The sequence below is a fragment of the Anomaloglossus baeobatrachus genome, chromosome 7 (assembly GCF_048569485.1).
Source record: "Anomaloglossus baeobatrachus isolate aAnoBae1 chromosome 7, aAnoBae1.hap1, whole genome shotgun sequence".
Lineage (NCBI taxonomy): Eukaryota > Metazoa > Chordata > Amphibia > Anura > Aromobatidae > Anomaloglossus > Anomaloglossus baeobatrachus.
Window position 1 is genome coordinate 52,957,893 of NC_134359.1, and position 25,977 is coordinate 52,983,869.

A 25,977-nucleotide genomic window follows, 5' to 3' on the forward strand; every position below is an offset into this window, starting at 1 on the left:
GTTAGGAACATAAAATAGATTAAATGGAGATGAAATGCTATTATCTGCCTGCTGACGTCAGAGGAACTCATACACAAAAACTAAAAGGTATTCCGAGGGGAGAAGACCCCACTGTGAAGATAAAATTGAAACCCCTTCTTGGAAAACATTAAGATCTTAACCAGAGGCAGAATTTACAGCTACATTAAAGGGATTGTCCACTACTTTTACATTGATGGCCTATCCTAAAGGCCCCGTTACACGCAACGACATGGCTAACGTGATGTCGTTGGGGTCCCGGAATTCGTGACACACATCCGGCCTCGTTAGCGACGTCGTTGCGTGTGACACCAACGAGCGACCGTTAACGATGGAAGATACTCACCTAATCGTCCATCGTTGACGCGTCGTTCCTTTTCAAAAAATCGTTGCTGGTTCAGGACGCAGGTTGTTTGTCGTTCCCGAGGCAGCACACATCGCTATGTGTGACACCTCGGGAACGACGAACTGCAGCTTACCTGCGGCCGCCGGCAATACGGAAGGAAGGAGGGGGGCGGGATGTTCGGCCCGCTCATCTCCGCCCCTCCGCTTCTATTGGGCGGCCACTTAGTGACGCCGCACGAACCACCCCCTTAGAAAGGAGGCGGTTCGCCGGCAAAAGCGACGTCGCTAGGCAGGTAAGTCCCGTGTGACGGGTCCTAACGATATTGTGCGCCACGGGCAGCTGCCCGTGGCGCACAACCAACAGGGGCGGGTGCTTTTGTGACGCCCTGGACTAGCCAGGTAGTCACAGATAGACCCCCGCACAACACCTGTCCCCTAAAAAGGTGTCATCAGCCAAAACTTTAAACCCTAGTCACCTCTCTCAGTGCTTGATGGACACACCAGGGGGCGGAGCCAGGCAGTTGGTCATGCCCACCGAGAAGTTCAGAGGGCCTGAGGCAGGAAAAACACAGTCAGTAGTCAGTAGTGAAGTGAAGGAGTCTGACGGGTGCTGGGGTCGCAGCCCTGGTACCTTGGCTAGGAGGCAAACGGTGGCCTTAGCCTGCAGGAGCTGGGAAGACGGCTCGGTGGAACCGTGGTGGACCAGGACAGGGTAGTGGCCCGCCAGTACCGACCCGAGGAACCGACTCGGAAACCGGAGCACAAAGGGGGGTACTCAGACCCTGAAACGAGGTCCAGAACGCACTGGACTGAGTTAATTAACTGATTGCGGTCTGGACTATAGGTCCTTTCCCACCCAAGTCCCGACTGAAAACAACAGCCCAACGAGGGGGATAGAAAGCCACCGCACAGGCAGAGAGATCCCACGGGCCAGCGTCTGCGGGCAAAAGGGCTCTCCCGACATCTACCAAGCCAGGAAGCGGACTCCTGACGCTAAAGCGCAGGCAGCCCAAGTACACAACACGGTGCAGGAGAAAGGCAAAGACCACCGAACCGGGTGGGGGACCAGACGCAACCGGCTGCGGGCATCGACCACCATCAACTTGGTTTACCAGAGACTTGTGTGTGTCAATAACTGAGTACAACAGTGCCATCCGGCCACGCACCGCCCTGCACCTATCCCCAATGGGTCCCGGGGCCATCATCCCTACCTACGGAGGGGTTAACATCTTGCTGCACTACCATCTCCCCCGGGTGCCCAGTAATCGCAGCGGTGGTGTCCGACTTCACCACAACCCGTGGGTGGCGTAACGAACTCAAACACGACTCTGGTCATGCACCTACCTACCCTCCTCCAAAAGCGCCAGCACCCCTTTCAGAGCGAAGTGACCCCGGGTCCGGAGGCGCTCGGGCCACCCACCAATGAGCCCGGACCCGAGCGGCTCGGTTGCAGCCGAGTGCGGGACGGTACACTTTCACCAGAGACATCGCTAGCGATGTCGCTGCGTGTCTTACCCCCTTTAGGATAGGTAATCAATGTCTGATCGGCCGGGGTCCAACAGCCCGCACCCCCGCCGATCAGGTGTTCTCAGACCCGGCGGCGACAGCAGACAGCCAGAAATGCTCAGTTCCAGAGCTACTCCGTCTTCTGTCGCGTGCTGCACATCTGCCTCCCATTCAGATCTATAGAAAGTGGATGTGCAGTACCCGGCAGAAGAAGGAGGAGCTCCGAAACTGAGCATTTCTGGCTGTCTGCTGCAGCCGCCGGGACTGAGAACAGCTGATCAGCAGGGGGGCAGGCTGTTGGACGCCGGCCTCCCATTCAGATCAATAGAAGACAGAGCAGCTCAAAAACGGAGCATTTCCGGCTGCCAGCTGTTGGACCCCGGCTGATCAGACATTGATGATCCTAAGGATAACCCATCAATATAAAAGTAGTGGACAACCCCTTTAAAGGAAACATCTCACCTTACATCCATGCAACTTTGCAATATACAGTACTTGTTGTTAAAAATCCTCTGCACTTTCAAGAATAGAGGGATTTTTAATTTACTGTTAACAGTTTGTTGAGTATGTTACCGACCACCACTGCAGTCTATCAGCAGTGGCCAGTTTCCTAGGAAAGGAGCACAGTGCTTATAAGCCCTTTCCAATGGAGCTTACAAGCTCTCCTCTAAGGCCATGTGCCCAAGGGAGAACGTACCTGCGGATTTTGCTGCGGAAAACCCGCGGATTTTCTAGATTTTCCAGATAAATCTGCGGGTTTATGCAAGTACAGACACTCCCCATGTTATTCTATGGGATTTGGGGAGTGCTGTATCAATGCTGCAGTTTTTGCGGCTGCAGAAAATGCTGCAGATTTCCCGCAGCCGCACGTAACTGCATGTCAAATATTCATGCAGAATTATCTGAGGAATACCTGCCTTTCCACTATGGAGATACAGGGCGGGAAATCCACAGGAATTCTGCATGAAATCTGCACTGTTTCCGCAGGTTTACCGCAACAATTCCGCAGAAATACCGCAACAATGGATAGCTGCGGATTACAGGGAGTTGCTGCGTGTACCTGCGGAAATACCTCCAGAAAAGTCCGCAGGTATGTCCTCCCGTGGGCACATGGCTTTAAGCTGCCCACATCACTCTACTCTGGACTTCTCCAATGCTATTCTACACTGTTCAAGCCATCAGTTAAAGGGAATCTGTTACCAGGTTTTTGCCACCTAATATCAGAGCAGCATAACGTAGGGGCAGAGATCCTGATTCCAGCGGTGTGTCACTTACTGGGCTGCTTAGTGTCGTTTTGATAAAATCACTGTTTAATCAGCAGTAGATTATCATTACAGGAATACTAGGCTGGCTGCCAGGTAGTTCAGCATATTCATAAGCTCTGTATAACTGCTAGATCTGCAGCAGAGAAAACATTGATTTTATCAAAATGACAACGAATAGGTCAGCAAGTGACACATCGCTGGAATCAGGGTCTCTGTCTCTACATTATGCCGCTCTCAGATGGGGGAGCAAAAACCTGGTGACAGATACCCTTTAATCAATCAGGCTCCTGTTCTGCAGGATAAAATAACCCCTATAATGCTCCTCTCCATACTGATAATGTGAAACTGAAAAAAATATATATTTTTAACTCGTTCATGATCTTGCCATTTTCTGCTTCTTTAATTTCTGTTTTTCTCTACCCTTCTTCCAAGAACCTAATTTTTCGGATCCACCTGCGACTGTAGAGCCCGCTTTACACACTACGATATATCTAACGAGATGTCGGCGGGGTCACGTCGTTAGTGACGCACATCCGGCATCGTTAGTGATATCGTAGCGTGTGACAGCTATGAACGAGCAGAAATACTCATCTTCTCATTCATCGTTGACACGTCGCTTATTTTCTAAAAATCGAACATCCGGTTGTTCATTGTTCCCGTGGCAGCACATATCGCTCCATGTGACACCCCGGGAACGATGAACACAACTTACCTGTGTCCCGCTGGCAATGCAGAAGGAAGAAGGTGGGCGGGATGTTACGTCCCGCTCATCTCCGCCCCTCCGCTTCTATTGGCCGGCCGCTGTGTGATGTCACTGTGACGCCGAACGTCCCTCCCCCTTCAGGAAGTGGATGTTCGCCGCCCACAGCGAGGTCGCTCAGCAGGTAAGTGCGTGTGACGGGGGTTACAACATTGCCCGTGACGCACAAACGATGGGGGCGGGTGCACGATACATTGTAACGTGTAAAGCAGCCTTTAGAGGCACATGTCATGTGAGTCATGTAAGGTGAAAGATGCGGTCTCGGTGTGTGAGCCCGCATCAAAGGCAGCGATACAGCCCTTGACGTAAATGAATGTCAAAGGTTGTGAAGAGGTTAAATATACAAGTGGTGACTTTTAGTTCATAAAATCACACTAAAGGGTGCTTTACACACTGCGACATCGCTAGCAATTGCTAGCGATGTCGTGCGCGATAGCACCCGCCCCCGTCGTGCTTGCGATATGTGGTGATCGCTGCCGTTGCGAACAATATCGTTACGGCAGCTTCACACGCACATACCTCTTTAACGACATCGCTGTGACCACCGAACAATCCCTCCTTCAAGGGGGAGGTGCGTTCGGCGTCACAGCGACGTCACTGCGGCGTCACTAAGCGGCCGCCCAATAGCAGAGGAAGGGAGGAGATGAGCGGCCGGAACATGCCGCCCACCTCCTTCCTTCCTCATTGCCGGTGGACGCAGGTAAGGAGATCTTCGTCGTTCCTGCGGTGTCACACCATAGCGATGTGTGATGCCACAGGAACGACAAACAACCAGCGGCATGCACCACCAACGATATTAAGAAAAGGAGCGACGTGTGAACGATCAACGATTTTTGCTGTTTTTGCGATCGTTGCATGTCGCTCCTAGCTGTCACACGCTGCGATGTCGCTAACAACGCCGGATGTGCGTCACTAATAATGTGACCCCGACAATATATCGCTAGCGATGTCGCAGCGTGTAAAGCACCCTTAAGTTTCAGTCTGCAATCTTCATTCCTTTATTTTCAGACTACAGTACTTAATATGGAGTTTGCAAACTGATACAAGTTACATATTATTTTCTTCTGGGAGTGTTGCTTCCTATAATATAGGCTGGATTTCAGGTCTGTGTATATCCAGCGCTGATATCTTCACTAGCTTATGTATCACCACAACTTCTATATGGTACTTATTTTCTCTTTCTGTGTTTTCATTGCTATCTTTGCCACTGCCCTCCTTAAGGCTATAGCTGCTGTCACGATACCTCTTTGCAAGAGCATCTTGCACATTAGGAGATGCTCTGCTGCACTTTCTGAGCTACTGAGCTGGCAGCTTGATTGACAGCACAGGATTCCATGCAGGTTCTGGGAGGTGCTGATTACTCAGGTGTTCCACCTTCTTGGTAATTGCTCAGGCTTCTTTACTGAGCATGCTTGCCCAGAACCTTGCCAGTTGTATTTTCTGGTTCTGCAGTTGTGCTGTTGGCTTGTGTCTCTGTTAGGCCGGGGCCACACAGGGACTAATGCGATCCTCGCATGACACTCGGCTCACGCTGGCATGCGAGTGTCACTGCGACTAAGGTCCGATCATGCAGTCGGGCCACAGCTGCGGGGGGGGGGGTAACGCTGAGGATGGGCGGGCCCACGCTGAGGAGGGGCGGGCTGGCACGGAGGAGAGGGAGGGATTTATCTCCCTCTCTCCTCCATAGCCGGCTATTGCCATTCATGCCCTGCACTCGCGGTACACCGGTATACTGCAATTGCAGTGCGATCTTTCTCTCGCCCCATAGACTTGAATAGGGTGCGAGAGAAAGAGTCTCGCATTACAATCACAGAATGCTGCGATTGTTTTCTCAGTCCGATTGGGGCCGAGAAAATAATCGCTCATGTGCGCTGACACATAGGTTAATATTGGTCCGAGTGGAATGCAATGTTTTATCGCACTCCACTCGGTCCGATTTTCATGCCGTGTGTCTTAGGCCTTAAGGCTGCTTTACACCAGACAATCTATCGTGCGATAGATCGTCGGGGTCACGGTTTTTGTGCCGCACATCCGGCATCGCTGGCGATGCCGGCCTGTGTGACACCTCCTAGCGACGCAGTATCGCTCACAAATCGTGAGTCGGGTACTGCTCGCTAGGTTCCATAATATCGTTTAATTTAGTTGACCATCGTTTCCGTGGTAGCACACGCCGCTCCGTGTGACACCACGGGAACGATGAGCAGCTCACCTGCCTCCCGCGGTTGCCGCCGGCTCTATGTGGAAGGAAGGAGGTGGGCGGGATGTTTACGTCCCGCTCATCTCCGCCCCTCTGCTTCTATTGGCCGGCGGCCGTGTGACGTCGAACGTCCCTCCCACTCCAGGAAGTGGACGTTCGCCGCCCACAGCGAGGTCGCACGAGAGGTAAGTATGTGTGACGGGGGTTACTAACTTTGTGCGACACGGGCAGCGATTTGCCCGTGACGCAAAAAGGACGGGGGCGGGTACGATCGATTGTGAAATCGCACAATCGGTCGTACCGTGTAAAGCAGCCATTAGTGTTCTGATCTTTGTTTTCTGCCCCCGAACTGTTATTTAACTCCTCTCTGCCCGTTCCCTGTTCCAGTCGTGACCTCCCGGCTTTTGACCTCTGACCGTTACCTGACCACATCTCTGTTTTCTCCCTGAACCTATTACGTGCTCTCCTGGAATTCTGACCCTCTGATTGTAACCTGACTACAGCTCTGTTTACTCCATGTGATCATACGGGTCCTCTTGTTACCAGAACCTGGCTTTCCTGACTACTCCTCTGTCTATACTATCCGTAAGTAGTGACTAGTATCACAGCTGCTTTCTCGTTTGTTGAAATTGGGTTGATCTGTATAACCCCGTTCTTGGTAGAGCTAATTTGCATGTTTTTTTTCCCAAGACGCCATACTCAGCTTGTTTCCCAAAGGAGAACCAATGGCCTGACAGAAGTATAGCAAAATATAGAGGTAAATATAACTTATAAAGTAACCTAATATAATGTTGTATGAAAGTGCAAATACCGATAGATACAAAGGAGGTCATGAAGGGTCAACCATCTACAGAGGACAACCAGTGATATTGGAGCGCACTGTCATTAAAAATTGAGCCGATCAAACTCTATAACTCTTCAGCCTCTTTAAAATTTGTTATGTGTTATAAACAAACTTGTCTGGGAAAGGACAGCTCCATATCCATCACAGGCTGATTCAGAGGGCTCGACTGACACGGCTATAAATGAGCAGAATATCAAGTTAAACAAGTCGGAGACTCTGATGGCTGTAAACAGATTTGTCCTCAAAAAGGCACAGACAGCATCCATCAAGAAGAAACGTTTGAAATCACAATTCTGAATGTAATATTACAGTCTGCCAGAACGTTTCGTTATATTTGGTGACTTTTTAGGGGTTGCTTAGCACAGCGGCACAGATCGCATATGTGGGAACATGCTTCATCTGACATCAGAAGTATCATACAGAAGTGTCTACATTTACCTTTGCTCAAATTTCATAAAAAAAATTAAAACTTTTCTCAAGAACAATTTAATAAAATATTGTGACAAGTTGCCAAAATCTTTAAGAGGGTGCAAATCACATCATAACCGCTATGTGGCCAGAAACTGACACAAAGCATAACTAACTCCTGACAAAGTATCGTGAAATCATGTTGTTGTTTTGGGTTTTTTTTAAAGCTTTTTTATTTTAAAAGCATGGCATCTCAGTGTCACAAGGTATATAATGACGGGAAAGGGGTCCCTAGGCTGGCACTCAGACTCAAGACCCTGCGCTGTCCCTTATCTCGGAGGTAGGTTTGATGGTAGCCAAGTCCGAGCCCCCAGCGTGACCCTGACTCTTGTAAGAGCCCTTATCTTACTCCCTCACCCTTGGGTCCAGAAACACAACAACAAAACCCTACAGAAATGAAACGGACAGGGGAGAACGAAAAACCCATACACACTGCACTCAAAACACAAAAGAGAGACAATATGTATACAGGGGAATAAAGAAAAGGGTAGGCAATAACTACACAACAGAGGAACGTCCACACCACTCAAAAATCACTACACAGATCACTATAAACAGGCTCACCAAAAGGACCGGGATCGCTGGAGCTATGCTGAAGCTATCATCGGCACATACTGGATGAAACCTGTATCTTAAATACGAAGGAGGCAACTGCAGGTGGCAATCCGCAACCTGAGCTCCTAGTTCTTGCTCACCAGTCTGCAGGTATTAACTTCTGCAGGCTGAAGACCAGTGAACCTGAACCAGCTGACACCCAGCACTGGTTGAACAACTCTAAAGCCCCAGATTGCTTGTCAGACTGAAGTGTGAACAGAGTCTGACGCCACCGTGCCACCAAGTGCATGCAGAGCTGAACATCGCATGACACTGAGGATATGTTGAGTGAAGAGCAAAGGTAGCCCTGAGATGATGCAATATTTAGACTTACATGTTCATGGCAGGTAGAATTCTGTCTCTCATTTCTGCTCCGTCATTCGCTATGGGTTCATGCGTTGATGTAAAATCACAAAATTACCGATACTACACTTGCCCCAAGACTCAAAGTCTACCATTGGTAAGAAAAAAAAAGCATGCCACCTTATACCCATCACAGAATGTCCACCATGGCCCATGATTTGCTTTTTCCATAAGGAAATGGTGAAGCCCAAGGACAATTACTTCCAACGCCTTTACCAGGTACTACAGTATATTGGCCAACCAAAGTTTCCTCTGTAGTCAACCATCTCTTAAAGCTGCTGGGCCCTTTCTCTCCTCCATTTCTAAGACCATTCCCAATACACATTTTGTATGTAAAATACACAGATTCACACATTGGAGTCCTTCATGTGAAGAAGCATCTGGAGGAAACAGCATTTCTTACCTTAGTCTAAGAACAAGGTTGACCGCAGATGGAGGTCTGTTGTCTGGATGGCTTTCATTGGATAGTGCCTAAAATACATAACATGTTTATTATTTCAGAGACTTGGCATGATGCTAGTTTCCGTGCTGTGGCTGTGCTCCCTTCAGTCGCAGTGGCATTGAATAATAGTGGAGTCCAATGACCACAGGTAAGGAGAGCAAAGCTCCTTATAAATACCTTACCCACCAGCACCCACGCTCCACTGACACTTTTGTGGGAGTCGAACTTTTCTGAGGTCTCAGTTCCACTGGGGTGATAGCCCTGATTGAATGATTGGTGCAAAATAGGCTCTCCCCAATCATTGGTGAGGGGAGACCACCAAGTCTTGTCACTTGTTGTGGCCTTCTGGTCTTGAGTGGCAGGGAAACAGACCCATGGTCTTGTTATTTGCAGACCTGTATATGGATGCGAGTTTGTGTGTTATGGAAGTAGACCACCATATATTAGCCCTGAAGGAAATTAAGATTAAATGGAAGCCGACGAATTCCAGAACTCAGGCAAGGGGGCATAGCAAGGACTCAACAGAAGGAAGAATTCCTTAACTCAGGCAAGTGGGTCTTAACAAAAGATCACCCATACTAGAAGCTAGAGCGTAGCCAGGTTTTAAGGCCCCGTTACACGCTACGATTTATCTGACGATATGTCGGCGGGGTCACGGATTCCGTGACGCACATCCGGCATCGTTAGCGACGTCATTGCATGTGACACCTACGTGCGACTCCGAACGATCGCAAATAGGTTGAAAATTGTTGATCGTTGACACGTCGTTCAGTTTCAAAATATTGTTCATCGTTTGGAACGCAGCAGACATATTGGTACGTTTGACACCCTGCGAACGACGAACAACATCCACACGACCGCCTTGGTCAAACAATATATCGTTGAACGATTTTGCGTCGCTTGTGAGATCGTTACGTGTGACCGCTAATAAATTACCTATGTGCGATCTCGGCAAATCGTAACTACGATATGGGCGTGTCACATCACTACTGAGATCGTCAGGTAAATCGTAGCGTGTAACGGGGCCTTTAGGGACAAAAAACTAGAAGATGACCGGGTTATGTTATGGAGAGCTGAAGATGCACTGGCACAGCAAGGAGTGTCGCCCTCATCGAATGTGTTGAGAGAGCAGTAGTGAAGAGTCGTACCTCGGACAGGGAGGTCCTCACAGGGGAATATGGAGCTGCACATGATGGTTTCCTGGACTTATGTAACAAGTAATTCCTCCTGTCCTTGGACTAGGCCAAGATGAGAGGAATTACTTGAGCACAAGGCCTTGTCCAGAGGCAGTGTGTGGTCTGCAGAGGCGTAATGCCAAGGTAATAGCAGCACACACCCAGCCAGTACCTCCATTTTCCCGTAACGTGGCGGGTGCGGATGATGTGTACCTCGGATACCACTTTTTTTTTTCTGTCGCACTCCTTACATTTTTTGAGACAGAGAGCATGACCTCAGGACAGCTCTTGTATATAAATCAAAATTGAGATATTTGGTCTCTGTTTCAGCATACTCAGTGGCTCTGATCATGTATGTATTACCTTCTTCATACTCTATCACTACTCTTCTATTCATTCACTCATATTCACACTTTCAGTCATTAGAAGTTGATGAAGACACGCTGCGCGGCCGGTCGCCGATTACCTGAGTATCCTGTAGATTTAGATTTTGCAATCTTGTTTGCGTATTGCTGTCTGTAGAAGTCTAAAAAGCAAAAAACAAAAGAATAGTTAGGTTGGTGTCATAAATATATTGTGTTACGCTGTTTGACAGGCGGCAAAATTTCATTTCCATTCCATCATTTTTATTCGAGCTACAATGCAAAAAATATTCATTACCGGTCTGGACCTTCTCTCTGCAGATTTAAGAGGATCTGTGACAGGACGGCTATATTTCTGAGCAGGACATATAGTGTATTATTATGTGTGCAACAATGGAAGACTACAACTCGTCATGCACTGGGAACATTGGACAAACTAATACCGCTCCTTAAAGCACACAAGACCATTTTCTGCTGGTGGCATCCAGGAAAGGACAAGTGTTACGGTTGCAGTGCACCGCTATAATTTTTCTACATATCCTATACCGCTTTTATAAGTTACACCCAATATTCCCCAAAACACATCTGACTTCACCTCCCATTTGATGCCCAGTCTGATCTCTGGTGCCACCTATTGGATGTAGCAATCCTAAAAGTCAACCTTGACCCTTACCAAATGCATTAGAATAAGAAGCCACACCAGAAACTCCATTTGCAGATACATGTTTCGGGGATTTTGTCCCTCCTCCGTGCAAAGCAGTACATCAGACTTGGCTAGATGAGGGGCCTCTGACTTATTGTCAAAAGAAATTTGTTTACAATTGTGGAGAGTGCAAAGCCAGTGTAAGGAGACTTAATGGCCATGCAATGCACCTCTGAGAATTTAAAGGGTTTGTCCACTACTTTCACATTGATGACCAATTCTTAGGTTAGGTCATCAATGTCTGATCGGCCTGTGTCCGACACCCCGCACCCCTGCTGATCAGCTGTTCTCGGTACCGGCAGCACGCAGCCAGAAATGCTAAGTTAAGGAGTTGTTCCATCTTCTGATAGCGTCCGTGCTCGACTACTACACATCCACCTCCTGTTGATCTGAAAGGGAGGCGGATGTGCAGTACTCAGCTGCAGCCACTATCGGAAGACAGATCAGCTCCAGAACCAAGCATTTCCTGCTGCCTGCTGCCAGTGCCGGGACCGAGAACAGCTGATCGGTGGGGGTGAGGGTTGTTGGACCCTAACCGATCAGATATTGATGACCTATCCTAAGGATAGGCCATCAATTTAAAAGTAGTGGACAACCCCTTTAAATTCTCAGAGGAGCATTGTATGGCTTATAAGTCTCCTTATGCTGGCTTGGCACTCTCCACAAGGGGAAACAAATTCCCTTAGACAATAAGTCAGAGGCCTCTCACCTAGCCAACTCAGATCTACTGCTTTTCACTGAGGATGGACAAAAACCCCGAAACATGTGTCTGCAAATGTTGTCTCTGCTGTGGCTTCTTTAAATATGTAAGAGAGGAGGAGGACATGATCTATGGTGCCATCTATTGGATGTAGAAATCCTAAAAATCAATATGGACCCTTTAATGAGCCTTGCCACATGACTTAAACTAAGAAGCCAAGCCAGAAACTCCATTTGCAGACACATTTCGAGGTGTTCGCAGTTGAAAGTGAACATGTGACTCAATTCATGCTATTCAAACCATGAATCGGAGCCTCGTTACATCCAGGTATGTTTTTCTCTGGAATGATCAAGTGTTTCAGAGACGATATAGTATGTGATTGATCCAGATTGCCCCAGGTGATTGACAGGTCTCTTCCAATGTACACACATGGGAGAGACCTGTCAGTCAACTAGAGAAGCCAACTGGCTCTTCAAACCATTATTTCTCTGCAGCGCCCGTGTTTCAGTTCAGACGCACCCTAAAAACGCATCTTTTTAGGGCAGCCTATCACACTCCCTAGCCGAACTAATTTCACCTAATCCCTCCACAACTTCTCAGAAAATAACCCCACATCAAACTCCATTGCACCCAAATGCATCTCAAGGCTCTGGCCAACTGGTCCAGGAAACCATTATCTATCCCCCATTTTCTTGAGATGGCTGGATTGTCATTCTAAATAAGCACTTGTACCTTGCCCCTCCCCCACCTCATTGTAGATTGTAAGCTCTCACGAGCGGGGTTGTCTTTTTTTTTCCCTTTAAATATTGTATTTTCTATAACTGTTACTTGTTTGTATATGATCCTCCTGAATTGTAAAGCGCTGCCAAATATGTTGGCACCATAGAAATAAAGATTATTATTATTATTATTATTAATAAAAGTTTGGGGTCACCCGGACAATTTTGTCTTTTCCATGAAAAATCTTACTTTTATTTAATCACATGAGTTGCATAATGAATAGAAGATATAGTCCAGACATTGATGAGGTTAGAAATAATGATTTTTGCTTGAAATAATAATTTTCTCCTTCAGACTTTGCTTTCGGCACAGAACGCTCCTTTGCAGCAATTCCAGCTTTGCAGACCTTTGGCATTCTAGCTGTTAATTTGCGGAGGTAATCTGGAGATATTTCCCCCCATGCTTCCCCCTCCCCCACAAGTTGGATTGGCTTGATGGGCACTTTTTGCGCACCATACGGTCAAGCTGCTCCCACAACAGCTCAATAGGGTTGAGATCTGGTGACTGGGCTGGCCCCTCTATTACAGATAGAATACCAGCTGTCTGCTTCTTCCCTAAATAGTTAATGCATAATTTGGAGGTGTGCTTTGGGTCATTGCCCTGTTGTAGGATGAAATTGGCTCCAATCAAACGCTGTCCACAGGATATGGCATGGCATTGCAAAATGGAGTGATAGCCTTCCTTATTCAAAATCCATTTTACCTTGTACAAATCTCCCACTTTATGAACACCAAAGCAACCCCAGACCATCACATTACCTCCACCATGCTTGACAGATGGTGTCAGGCACTCTTCCACCATCTTTTCAGTAGTTCTGCATCTCACAAATGTTCTTCTGTGTGATCCAAACACCTTAAACTTCAATTCGTCTGTCCATAACACTTTTTTCCAATCTTCCTCTGTCCAATATCTGTGTTCTTTTGCCCATATTACTCTTTTCCTTTTATTAGCCAGTCTCAGATATGGCTTTTTCTTCATTGTAGACGTTGACACTGGCATTTTGAGGGTACTAGTTAAAGAAGCTGCCAGTTGAGGACCTGTGAGGTTTCGATTTCTCAAACTAGAGACTCTAATTGTACTTGTCTTGGTGCTCAGTTGTGCAGCGCAGCCTTCCACTTCTCTTTCTACTCTGGTTAGAGCCCGTTTGTGCAATTTCTCACATGGAATATCCTTCATTTTTAAGAACAAGAATAGACTGTCGAGTTTCACATGAAAGTTCTCTTTTTCTGGCCATTTTGAGAGTTTAATGGAACCAACAAATGTAATGCTCCAGATTCTCAAGTAGCTCACAGGAAGGTCAGTTTTATAGCTTCTCTAATCAGCAAAACTGTTTTCAGCTGTGGTAACATACTTGCACAAGGGCTTTCAAGGGATTTCTAAACATCCATTAGCCTTCTAACACAGTTAGCAAACACAATGTACTATTAGAACACTGTAGAGGTGGTTGTTGGAAATGGGCCTCTATACACCTATGTAGATATTGCATTTAAAACCAGACGTTTGCAGCTAGAATAGTCATTTACCACATAATAATGTATAGAGTGTATTTCTGTTTAATTTAATGTTAGCTTCATTAAAAAATGTGCTTTTCTTTCAAAAATAAGGAAATAACTAAGTGACCCTAAACATTTGAACTGTAGTGTATATATATATATATATATATATATATATATATATATATATATATTTGCACTTTTTGATTGTATATATTCCCTTAAAGGATCTTCAGTGATCCATCCTTGCTATAATGCGTCCCACAGTAATCCATAAGGATGTCATCTGAGTGCAGTCCGATGTTTCACTCGCACCTATAGACTTGTATGGGTGCGAGTGACACGTCTCTCTCTGATAATCGCAGCATGCTGTGACATTTCGCTCATCCAGAATCTGTATGAGAAAAAAGCTGATCAACTGCTCTCCCTCACTGAATAACATAGGTCCGAGTGCAATGCGAGATTTTCTCACACTGCACTAGTCCTAGTCATATGAGCTTACCCTAACACTGAATGAAGCGGAAGCCAAGCATCGCAGCTCTGCTCCATTCAGAATGGGCTGCAGAACCTCACTCTTCGGGTTCCAGATCTCCGATCTCAGGATCCCCGGGGGTCCCAGCAGTCAGACCCTCAGTGATCAGCAAGTTATTGCCCAGCAAGCAGCTATTTATCCTCTGTTCTATAGATTGGGGATTACGTGTGAATTTGGGAATAACCCTTTAAAGTGCATAAGTGAAGATATAATTTTGTACAGAAGCAATTCCAAAACTGAAATGTTCTGAGCTCCCTGTGTGTGAATATAACCTTTACATTATGTATCCAAATAAATCTCATCGATAATCCCAGCAATTACCTTGTCCTATTTGGCCAGGTCTTAGTATATTGCAAACATCCACGTAAATGGCTTCCTAATCACTGGACGCTCTTAATATTCAGGCAAAGAAAAGGAATCATTTCATCCTCTGATTACTCAATTTCTAGGTTCATTTTGCATCTATTTAACACAACGTGGGTTTTTACAGTTGTAATTGCATCTGTAATTTCAGCTGCGGGATTCTACATCATTGCAATATATCTGGGGTTACAAATCTTCTATAAAGTAGGACCATGTACATTTTTCGATCTGTAATTAAAAGTTGTAATGTCCCCTAAAAAAAACACACAAGGCAAAATGACAGACATTTCCACATCCTGCTTTTTATATTCTCAAAGGTTATATATAGGGTCTATATATCTCCACAATTAAAGGGCTTTTACGAAGATTTTAATCTTCCCCTATAGGTTCAGATTGGACACAAATGACCCTCATCTTTGAGATAAATGGGTGTCACGGGTGTGTCACAGGTGTCAAATAGTCATGTGGTTTCTGACATTAGAAGGTCACAGCGTTTGGCTGCAAAAAATTCTCCCTGAGTTTCCATTGTTCCTGCTGTCAGTATTGATTGGTATAGGTAGCTTTCCTGCTGTATTCATCTCTCCCCCTTTTGGACCCAGCAGGAGTTCGCCTTCCATCCAGCTGCTGATCATCAATATTTTCTTAGTGCTTAAATACTCCTTCCTTCCTTAGACTGTTGCTGGTGATATTATTCAGTTCACTCTAGTTCTGGTTGCAAGCAGATGGCTTGCTCTCATCTGTGGTATCGTTTCTGAAGCTTTGCTAAACTTCTTTCTACCTGTGTCATCTGTAGATAAATAGTTCATGCTTTTTCCCCCCGTGTGTCTTCTATAGTTGTTTAGTGGGGTTAATGAATAGCTCATCCCATCCATTCCCTATTTAGGACCCAGCACTAGGGATACTTAGGGTCATCATCTCAAAAAGACCCCCATGGATAGATAAATATATAGTATACACCAGCCCATATGAGTCAAAAAAAGACTTTCTATACTACCCTCCCTTAAGAAAGTCCAACGCAGGTGAAACGCGCGTCGGGCAGCAGGCAGGTGAATTCCACGGACTCTGCACATAGGTAATGCACATCTAAATCCATTCTTTATACCATATATTTCTATTGCAGCACCAACACTTTAGAGCACTATGCACTTTATTTATTTGATGACTGTTTATAAGGAATTTTTACGAGAAATATTTTGTATTATATCAAGGCTTATTAGGCTATACATTTATTGATATTTAAAATTATTTAATTTATTTTTTGTATATTTTTTTACCTATTTATTGTAGTCCTGCTGGTATTTCTATTTGCACATACTGCCTCTTGAATTTCCCTATCTATAATTAAACATTTTTGCTCCTCTACTGTTTTTAATTGTATTAATCTATTCTTAATATTTATATAAAAAAAAATATATATTTTATTTTATTGTGTTTTGACTCATATGGGCAAGTGTATACTATTATTTGTCCATGGGGGTCTTTTTGAGATGACCATCCCAGCAGTCTGACAACAGTGATTGGTAATTTATTCCTTATTCTATGAATAAATATTTATTTTTATGATAAACGGTTTTAAAAAATTATGATTTTATTTTGGGGGGTTGTTATCTATGTGAACTCTATAAGAAATAGCATAGACAAAACAGATTACAGAATATTTAAAAAACATATTTTAATAAAATATATTTTCATAAAATAAAATTTAAAGAGTTCAATAAGTTAAAAAAAATGTACAGAAGACTGAACAAGGCAATTAAAACTGTAGCTCCATGATCTTTTTATTGTATTTTTCCATTTCAGTTTTACTATTTATGATTTATTTCTTTTGCCTCCTTTCATTACTATTAGTTTATTTATTCTTTTATCCTCGATTGTTTTTTTTTAGCACATTAAATATTTTTTATTCCAATTAGTATACATTTATCTTGGTCATTTTCAATTTTTAATATTAAAGGGGTCTTCTGATTTCTGTAAATAATCACTGCATAAATGAAAAGTTCTCCTACTTTTTAATATATTTTCTATTTTAATTACTCACATTTGTCTAATGTTTGTTTGCTGTCAGTGTACAAACTTCTTGCTATTCACATTCAGGGGATGCAAACTAGTCTGAGAAGTGGACACATTTCTACCTGGTCCAGGCAATGCTTTGTGAGCTGACAGCATGGACTCCAGCTATACTAATTGTTAAGGGGTATCAGGGTAACAGAAGAGGGACCTCTAAAGCTGACCCTCAAATTAGGCACCCTACGCTGTCCTTTATCCCAAAGGTAAGTTTTATGGTGGATAGGTCTGGGACCCCAGCATGATCCTAACTACTGTTTAAGCCTTGATCTTACACGCCCTCTCCCCCACCACCAGAGAATCAAAGCCCACAAATAACACAGACAGGGAAAGAACCAAAACTCATGCACACTGCAATCAGCCACAGATTTTAATGGGTCTGCGTATGTCCATGATCCTGGTATGTACAAAAACTATCACGTACCAGAATCACCGACGTGTGAAGGGGGCCTATGAATTACAACGTGAAAAGCAATGATATGTATTTGCAGCACTAGTCACACTACACTACAGATGTGTCCTCCTCTCACTTATTGGTTTCACATATCCCGAGATGCGTGGTACGAGATGAGTAGTGCTTTGAAAAAAAAACATGCTATTGCGATACTTTGCCATTAGTGGTCTGAGCTATGTGTCTATATGTGGCCAAACAGTGGCTGATATGTAAAGTTCAGTCTATAATGTGTGCTCCAAGTACCATATCAAATGATATATTGAATAGCTAAAAATTGGGGTCCTTAACGAAATTTGTAAAAAAAAAAATTAAGGGTGGACACATTTTTACATTTTTTCATTTTGTTTTATGATCGACAAATAGTAGTGGAATAGAATTTATAGATTGTTAACAGTGAAAGACATACATAAACATAAAATACCAGTTAAAACTCAGATGAAGATATCTCACCCTACCTCTGCATTTTCATTGTCATCATTAATTCTTCTTGGCTATGCAAAAAAAAAAGGAGAGAGAAACAATGTGAAACCCCAATATGCAAATCCGAGCACATAGAAGCAAATACCGGAGAGGCAGACGACCACCATACCTTCTCTTTGGATAGTGAGTCTTTATATTCGGGGCTTTTTTCATCCAATTCATCGTCGCTCCATTCCCAGTCTCCGTCTTCTGTTTTATGCAGGTGACCACTTGAGCCAGGAACTCTTCTGACCTACCAAGAGACATGGTCATAGAATTACTAATCATCATCTCATTAAGTGAGTGATAGACTTGTTTGTTCCTCTCAGCATGGGACTCCTCCAATCCACAACTTGGTAGACAGAATAGCGCCAGGATGTTTAGAATCCTTTCATGTACCAAATATCCAGGGAAGGTGTGCCCTTCTGCCCACCTAAGGGGCTGATCCCAGGAGAGGAGAACAATGAGACCCATGTTAGTCAGTTAGTTGGATCTCAGCTGGAGAAGGCCTCGGATCTATAGCTGAGGCTAGATCCTAGTGCCTGTGTATGGACTGCTACAGATTAGAGATCTGTGGCCACGTGGGATTGTGTTTTGTTTTTCACCCTGTTGGACTCAAGGAACTCATAAGGACCATTGCCATATTTTCCCTGGCATCGGAATACCGGGAGGCGCCCCCGGATCTGTTGTTTTGTTGTGGACTCCTTGCAGACTTTAAGGATTTATATTCATGTTTGGTGCTTTATCTTTGTGGTTCCAATAAAGCCCCTTGGATTGTTCCTCGGCCTGGTGTCCCTCACTGCTCTGTCGCATACCCTGTCACACCCCATACATACCAACTCTTCAAGTATGTTGTCCAGGAATATATTCTTCTCATTCACCTTGGATATGTCTTGGTCACACCCTCTGAATATCAATAAGAGGTGCTGATGGGACCTTCCTAAAAACTCATTCCCTTTTTTTCTGAGACTGTCAGACATATGGTGAGAGCTGGCAAGAATAATTTACTCCTGCTGAGGACTTAAAGGAGTTTTCCATTCTCAGAAAACTCTTATCCCCCACCAGCAGTTTGTTTAAACTTATTAAAAACTGTGCCTTACTCACACTTCCCAGGTCTAGCGCTGAATCTCCTCCACTGCTGCTCCTGATGTTTGTTGTCTGCAGCACTGATATCACATTGACAGCGCTGCAGCCAATCAGTAAGCTCACTGGCCCCCGAGCCGTCAACCTGGGCTGAGCAGCTTAACTCACTCACTGGCTGCAGCGCTGTTGATATCACATCAGCGCTGCAGACAATAATAGACACAGGGAGCAGCAGAAAAACTCATCCTTAGGCCCGGGGAGGGTGAGTTAAGCACAGTGGATTTTTTTTTTTAACTGCAGTCAGGGGACAGGAGTTTTATGAAACCAGAAAACCCCTTTAAGATGGGTGATAACAACGATTGGTAAGTTATTACTTTGTATGGTCGATTATGGCTTCTCGAGCCAATATCATTTGATCACCATGAGTCTGACTTCAATCTATTCTATAAAAGGTTTCTTTGGTTTAGCAAACCTAATTAGGGTATTGGTGTTAATCCAGAAGAGTCTATTTGTTAGGCCGGGGGCCACACTGGTGTGTAGCATCCGATGACACACGGCTCAAAGCTCAAACTCTACCGCAAGCGTAAGCCGAATGTTATTTTACTGTGATCTGATTCTCTAGCATGCGACAATCGGAGCACAGATGCGGAGAAGAGGGAGAACCTAATTTCTCCATCTTCTCTATTGTCTGTCTTGGCGGATGACATGAGTGTACTCCGATGATTCACACGGACCCATAGACTTGTATGGGTACGCTTGATCTGAAACAAGCTGTCAATCACCGTGTGCAGCTATTTTTTTCTCATGCCCAACTGGCATGAGAAAAAAACACTGATTGTCACTGCCTCCCAGTATAACACTGGAGCAAGTGCTATCTGATAAAACATTGGATGGCAGTCATCCAATTTATACGCAAATGTGAGCACACCCTTAGAATGAAGAATATTTCCAGAGCTTCTCCCATGCCTAAAGGCTCCGTTACACGCAACGCCATCGCTAACAACATATTGCTGGGGTCACGGAATTCATGACGCATATCCGGCGTCGTTAGTGACATCGTTGCGTGTGACACCTACGAGCGACCGCTAACGATCCGAAAAACGGCAAAAATTGTTGATTGTTGACACGTCGTTCCTTTCCCAAATATCGTTGCTCATTTTGGACGCAGGTTGTTCATCATTCCTGAGGCAGCACACATCGCTACGTGTGACAGCCCGGGAACGACGAACAACAGCTTACCTGCGTCCTCCGGCAACGAGGTGGGAGTGACGTTCATACGCCTGCTTCCGCCCCTCCGCTTCTATTGGTGGGCCGCTGTGTGACGTCGCTGTGATTCCGCACGATCCGCCCCCTTAAAAAAAAGTTTGTTCGACGGCCACAGCGACGTCGTTAGGAAGGTAAGTACGTGTGACGCGTACTAGCGATATTGTTCGCCACAGGCAGCGATTTGCCCATGACGCACGCATGACGGGGGTGGGTGCGATCACTAGCGACATCGCTAGCGATGTCGCAGCATGTAAAGCGGCCTTTAGAAGACCAGATATGTTGGTTGGGCAGCTGAATCATTTCAATTAGGACTATCACTTCAGGTATGCATGTAATGCTTCATTTTCCTTGTGATGGTGCTGCCAGATTCTCCATAGATTGGTGGACATACCATGTCATTGGCTTTTAGTCAATTATGGGGCTCATCAACAGACTTTTTGCTAACTGCCATAGTCTTACTTAGAATGTGTCTGAACCCTAAAAATGCTCATCAAGGATATGGGTCTCCAAGTTTAGGGCTTCCAAACGCATTTCTGTTTGAAGAAGTACCAGTATCACTTTGAGGATACAAGGGAATTAACTGCTAACAAAATAAGAGAACCTATTTGTACTTACAGTATTAAAGGGGTTTTCCGATTTTCTGCAGAATAGCTTATTAGTGTATGATCACTGGGGGCAAGACCGCAGAAACACACACGGATCATGAAAACGGGTTCTCAAATTCCCATGTGTGAAGGCACATGAGGCCGCCACTTTATTTACTGCCTATAAGATCTATGGAGGTAGCTGACTACAACTGCTTGTCAAGGTCTTTAAGCCACTAATTATGGACTGAAGTTTTAGAAGTTCTAGAAGGAATACAAATGATCTTGTTGTAATCAGCAGAACATAATTTGATCCACAAATTCTTAAAATCACATTTCATGTTATCACATAAGTCAAAACTAGTTCATCATAGTAATGTGTCACTACAAACTCAAGAGATTTCACTCCTGGAGCTATTCCAATAAAATAACAAGTTGTATTCAAAGCAACCATTTCATTATTAGACTAAAATATTAAAATCCTGTATATTAATCTGAAGGGGTCTAATGGTTGTCTCCGAAACGTGCAAAGCGGCCACTCTGTGACCACAATAGCCACCCCTTTGCCTTTGATTGACACACATGACATCTTCTATGTCAACCACACAACCAGTCCATTCCTCTGTTGCTAAAAAATCTGTGTTTGAATGAATATGCAGCTAAGGTTGAAATGCATTAGACGTGTGGATGCTTTTTCCAAACCTCTGTCACTCCGGCTCTATTCCCTGCTGTTTTTTCCTGGGGTTTTTTGACACTTTCTTTGCACTTTAACTTAAAGCGGTGACTAGTGCACAACACCTTCTCAATCCCCACATTTGCTCCTATTAAAATAAAAAAGCTTATACTCACCTCCCGGTTCGGCACAGGTGAGTGTCAGCTCTCGCGTCCCCAGGACACACGTGAAGTTGTTACATCACGCGAGCTCTGCGCACAATCACCGCCGGCTTCTCTCTGCCCAACTTCAGATGTATGAGCAGGAAGTGAGAGATGAGGCTGCCGCTCACAACCTGTTAATTACTTATAGGTCCAAAGGCGTGGAGAGAGAAGCCGGTGGTGATAGGGCGCTGAGCTCTCACGATGTACCAACCTCAGATAGAGTCCAGGAAATGCAAGTTCCGACTGTTGGAACTGTGGCAAAACGGGTGGTGAGTATAAGCTTTTTTTATTTTAATGGGGGCAAACGTGGGGAATGAGGAGGGGCTGTGCAATTAGTCACCCCTTTTAAAGATACAGTGCAAAGGAACTGTGAAACAAACAGGAGAAAATAGCACTTGGCAGGGAATAGAACCGGAGTGCCAGAGGTTTGGAAAAGGCATGCATACACCATGGGGAATAAGAAAGGGTTGTACTAGTAGTGGACAAATCCTATCAAGCAATGAAGCTGTCAAATAAGCAGGAGAAGGTGGCACTGGGTAGGGAATAGAGCTGGAGTGACACAGGTTTGAAACAAGCATCCATACACCATGAGGAATGAGAAGGGGTTGACCTACTAGTGAACAACCTCTTTCAAGCAATGAAGCTGCCATATAAGCAGGAGAAGGTGGCACTGGGCAGGGAATAGAGCTGGAGTGACAGAGGTTTGAAACAAGTATCCATACACCATGGGGAATCAGAAGGGGTTGTCTTAGTAGTGGACAACTCTTTTCAAGTAATGAAGCTGCCAAATAAGCAGGAGAAGTTGGCACTCGGCAGGGAATAGAGCTGGAGTGACACAGGTTTGAAACAAGCATCCATACACCATGAGGAATGAGAAGGGGTTGACCTACTAGTGAACAACCTCTTTCAAGCAATGAAGCTGCCATATAAGCAGGAGAAGGTGGCACTGGGCAGGGAATAGAGCTGGAGTGACAGAGGTTTGAAACAAGTATCCATACACCATGGGGAATGAGAAGGGGTTGTCCTACTAGTGAACAACCTCTTTCAATCAATGAAGCTCCCAAATAAGCAGAAGAAGTCGGCACTGGGCAGGGAATAGAGCTGGAGTGACAGAAGCTTGGGAAGAGCTTCCACGTGCTGAAAGAACTTCACTTGCATTTCCAATAAATTGCTGATTTTTCAGGAATGGAGGACGGACCGGCCATGTAAAGGTATTACTGGATTCATCTTTATAAGAGCTACATAAGGATATGAATAGTTTGGGGATGAAATCCTGCTGACAGATCCCGTTTAGGTCTAGTAAGTCTCTTACCGGTTGCTTACAATACAAGTATTATGTCATGAAAATGCTCCAGCATAATTTTACTACAGAAAAAAATCTATAAGAAAAGGAAGAAACCCATATTTCAATGCATGCAGCACAAACATCATTAACACCAACCAATGCAAAAAAAACCAAAAAAACAAATAAAGTTAACCCGTAAACTACTTCCTAATTTAAAAAAAATGAAGTACCCTTCTGCTGCCATCTTGCTCATTTTCAGAACCTGGCACCAAGCTTGTATTTCCAGAATTCTGCTCAGCCTACTTGAGCAAAACAAAACAGCATCAGCCTGCTCTCCAGCATCTCGCAAAAGTCACAAGTGGCTTAAAGAACACAATGGTAATGATTACACAATCCGGCTGCTCGGTTCACAATTCATTTCATGGAGCGTGTTATTTAAATGACTCTGGCTTTGGATGTGAGGAGCATTTTTCATGAGGAGGATGGGATTTTTCAGCCGCCGCTGTTTATCTGCCAGTCCTTGTGATTTCTTCATACATTCCGAAGCGGAGAATTTCGCGGAGTTCTTCAAATGAAGAAGACCAGTGGGTAAGAGAGTCAACCAAGCAGACAGATGTTTTAAAGAGCTCTATTACTTAGAATTACAGCACAGGTGAGGTTTAGAGTCGACGATACGAGTTCACGGGCCCATACTGTACGCCTTCTAGTTTATACAGAAGCACACAGTGATCTATGGTGGCTGCCCCATGGGTCTCCACAGGGCAATTAACCATAAACACATGGCTATAGGGTGCCATAAGGTGAGATATAGACACTTAATTTTTAGTTAAAAGAAAGGTTTTGGTACCATGTTAGCCATGAAAGCTGTCACATGAAAAGGCAACTTCACACCACAGAGCCATCGAAAGGTCTGGGAATACAAATTCATCACAATGTTTAACTCTGTGGACAGAGGATTCAACCTGTCAGGAGGATTTATGACTCATTACAAAATCTGAGAGGTCAGCTCCAGAGACTGAGGGCACCAGGCCTCTGATCCTACATGGATATTGGGACAATAAAACTCACACCACTAATCAAAGCTAATTAAGGATTCACTTTCTAAGCTCAGTGTTTGTTTACTTAAATGTCCTTTTACTATGCATTGTTCTGCCCTGTTTTGTGCATATATTTGTGTTTCTTCAGATATTTTGTCATACCATGCCTGAAGAAGAGACCTGAGATGTCTCGAAAGCTTGCTTTATAACATCATATTTTATTTTAGTTAGCCATTAAAAGGTATCACAACTACAAAATTTTAATTTTGTTTCTCTCACTGAGAGCAATCAATCAAAGACACTTAATGCACAGCTTTGCAAGCTCCAGGCAAATATACATGGGTGTTCAAGTTTCTTGCAGTATTTAGGAAGCGCTGGTGCTCAATTTTACTCTAATGTCGTGAGAAAATGTTCTTAATAGTATTGGATGGAACTCCCCCAAGTACTGTCACGCTAGGTACCAAGCGAACGGCGAAACGGAAGGCAAGGTAACCTTTGTGTCTAGGAAAAGGGAACACGGTGACTCCTAACCAAATTTATCTCTGGACCCTGGGGTCCCTCACCATCCTAGATAGGTTCCGCCCCTATGCGCCAAGCCGGACTTTAGATAAAGTTCAGTTTGGGACCCGGACTTGACCTGAGCCCCAATGGAAGACACTAATTGGGCAGTTTGGATCTCCGCCTATATGCAGCCAGCCATAAACAGAACACATCCGGATCCAGGGAAGGGTGGGAGGGGTTGTTCTATTGTTTTTTGGGGACACACTACATCCGATAACCCTCAGGGCGAGCCATTCAAACACTGCATGTAACTCGCACTTGGCCGAGCACCGTGCCTAGCCAAGCACAGCGATGCTCGTGCGAGTGGTTTGCATACATAAAGCACCTGAACTCCGAAACCAAATTATGTTTTTTTTAGTAAAGTCTGTGTTCGGTATGAACACCAAACATCGAACTTTGGATTCACTCATCTCTAGTCACAATGTGACTGCACCTGTCATGCTGTTCCAAGAAGGCACCCGGTAAGTGGTGTAATGCAGAGAGAACACCAGGGTAAGAATAGAACAGAAGGCCCTGGCACTAGGGAGAGGGGAGCGGAGTCACCTCCTAACACTCACCTGAGGCTTATCCCTGGTCTCCCTAATGTACCTAGATGGGTCCTTTCTGCCGTACGCTGATCATGTGCCTAGGCCTTTGCTGGCCCTAAACTCATCCTGACTAGTGAAGACCAGCGATATGTACATTCCTTTCCCAAGAAGCTGCAAAAACCCTAGTACATGCCCTTATTATCTCCCGCCTGGATTATTGCAACCTCCTGCTCTGTGGCCTCCCTTCTAACAGTCTCGCACCCCTACAATCTATTCTAAACTATGCTGCCCGGCTAATCCACCCTGCTAATTCTCGACCTCTCCTCTCTGCCAATCCCTTCACTGGCTTCCCATTACCCAACGACTCCAGTTCAAAACACTAACCATGACATATAAAGCCATCCACAACCTGTCTCCTCCCTATATCTGTGACCTAGTCTCCTGGTACTTACCTGCACGTAACCTTTGATACTCACAAGATCTCCTTCTCTACTCCCCTCTCATCTCCTCTTCCCACCATCGCATCCAAGATTTCTCCCGTGCCTCCCCCATACTCTGGAATTTTCTGCCCCAACATATCAGACTCTCGCTCCTACCTTGACAAGCTTCAAAAGGAACCTGAAGACCCACCTCTTCCGACAAGCCTACAACCTTCTGTAAACCTCAGTCTGATATAACGCCGAACAACCAGCTCTACCCTAACCTACTGTATCGTCACCCATCCCTTGTAGACTGTGAGCCCTCGCGGGCAGGGACCTCTATCCTCCTGTACCTGTCTGTGACTTGTATTGTTTATGATTATTGTACTTGTCCCTATTACGTATACCCCTTTCACATGTAAAGTGCCATGCAATAAATGGCGCTATAATAA

At 45.0% G+C, this 25,977-nt stretch overlaps 1 protein-coding gene across 2 annotated transcripts in view; it reads right to left on the reverse strand.

The window, feature by feature from the left end:
* Nucleotides 1–25,977, reverse strand: part of STK39 (serine/threonine kinase 39) — a 511,018-nt gene that overhangs the window by 237,733 nt on the left and 247,308 nt on the right. For both annotated transcript variants that reach the window (XM_075318852.1, XM_075318853.1), the window contains exons 11-14: nucleotides 18,018–18,140; nucleotides 17,884–17,919; nucleotides 10,444–10,503; nucleotides 8,764–8,831 (exon numbers count right to left, since the gene is read on the reverse strand). In XM_075318852.1, the coding sequence (XP_075174967.1) occupies nucleotides 8,764–8,831; nucleotides 10,444–10,503; nucleotides 17,884–17,919; nucleotides 18,018–18,140 (287 nt within the window). The remainder of the gene's footprint in view (nucleotides 1–8,763; nucleotides 8,832–10,443; nucleotides 10,504–17,883; nucleotides 17,920–18,017; nucleotides 18,141–25,977) is intronic.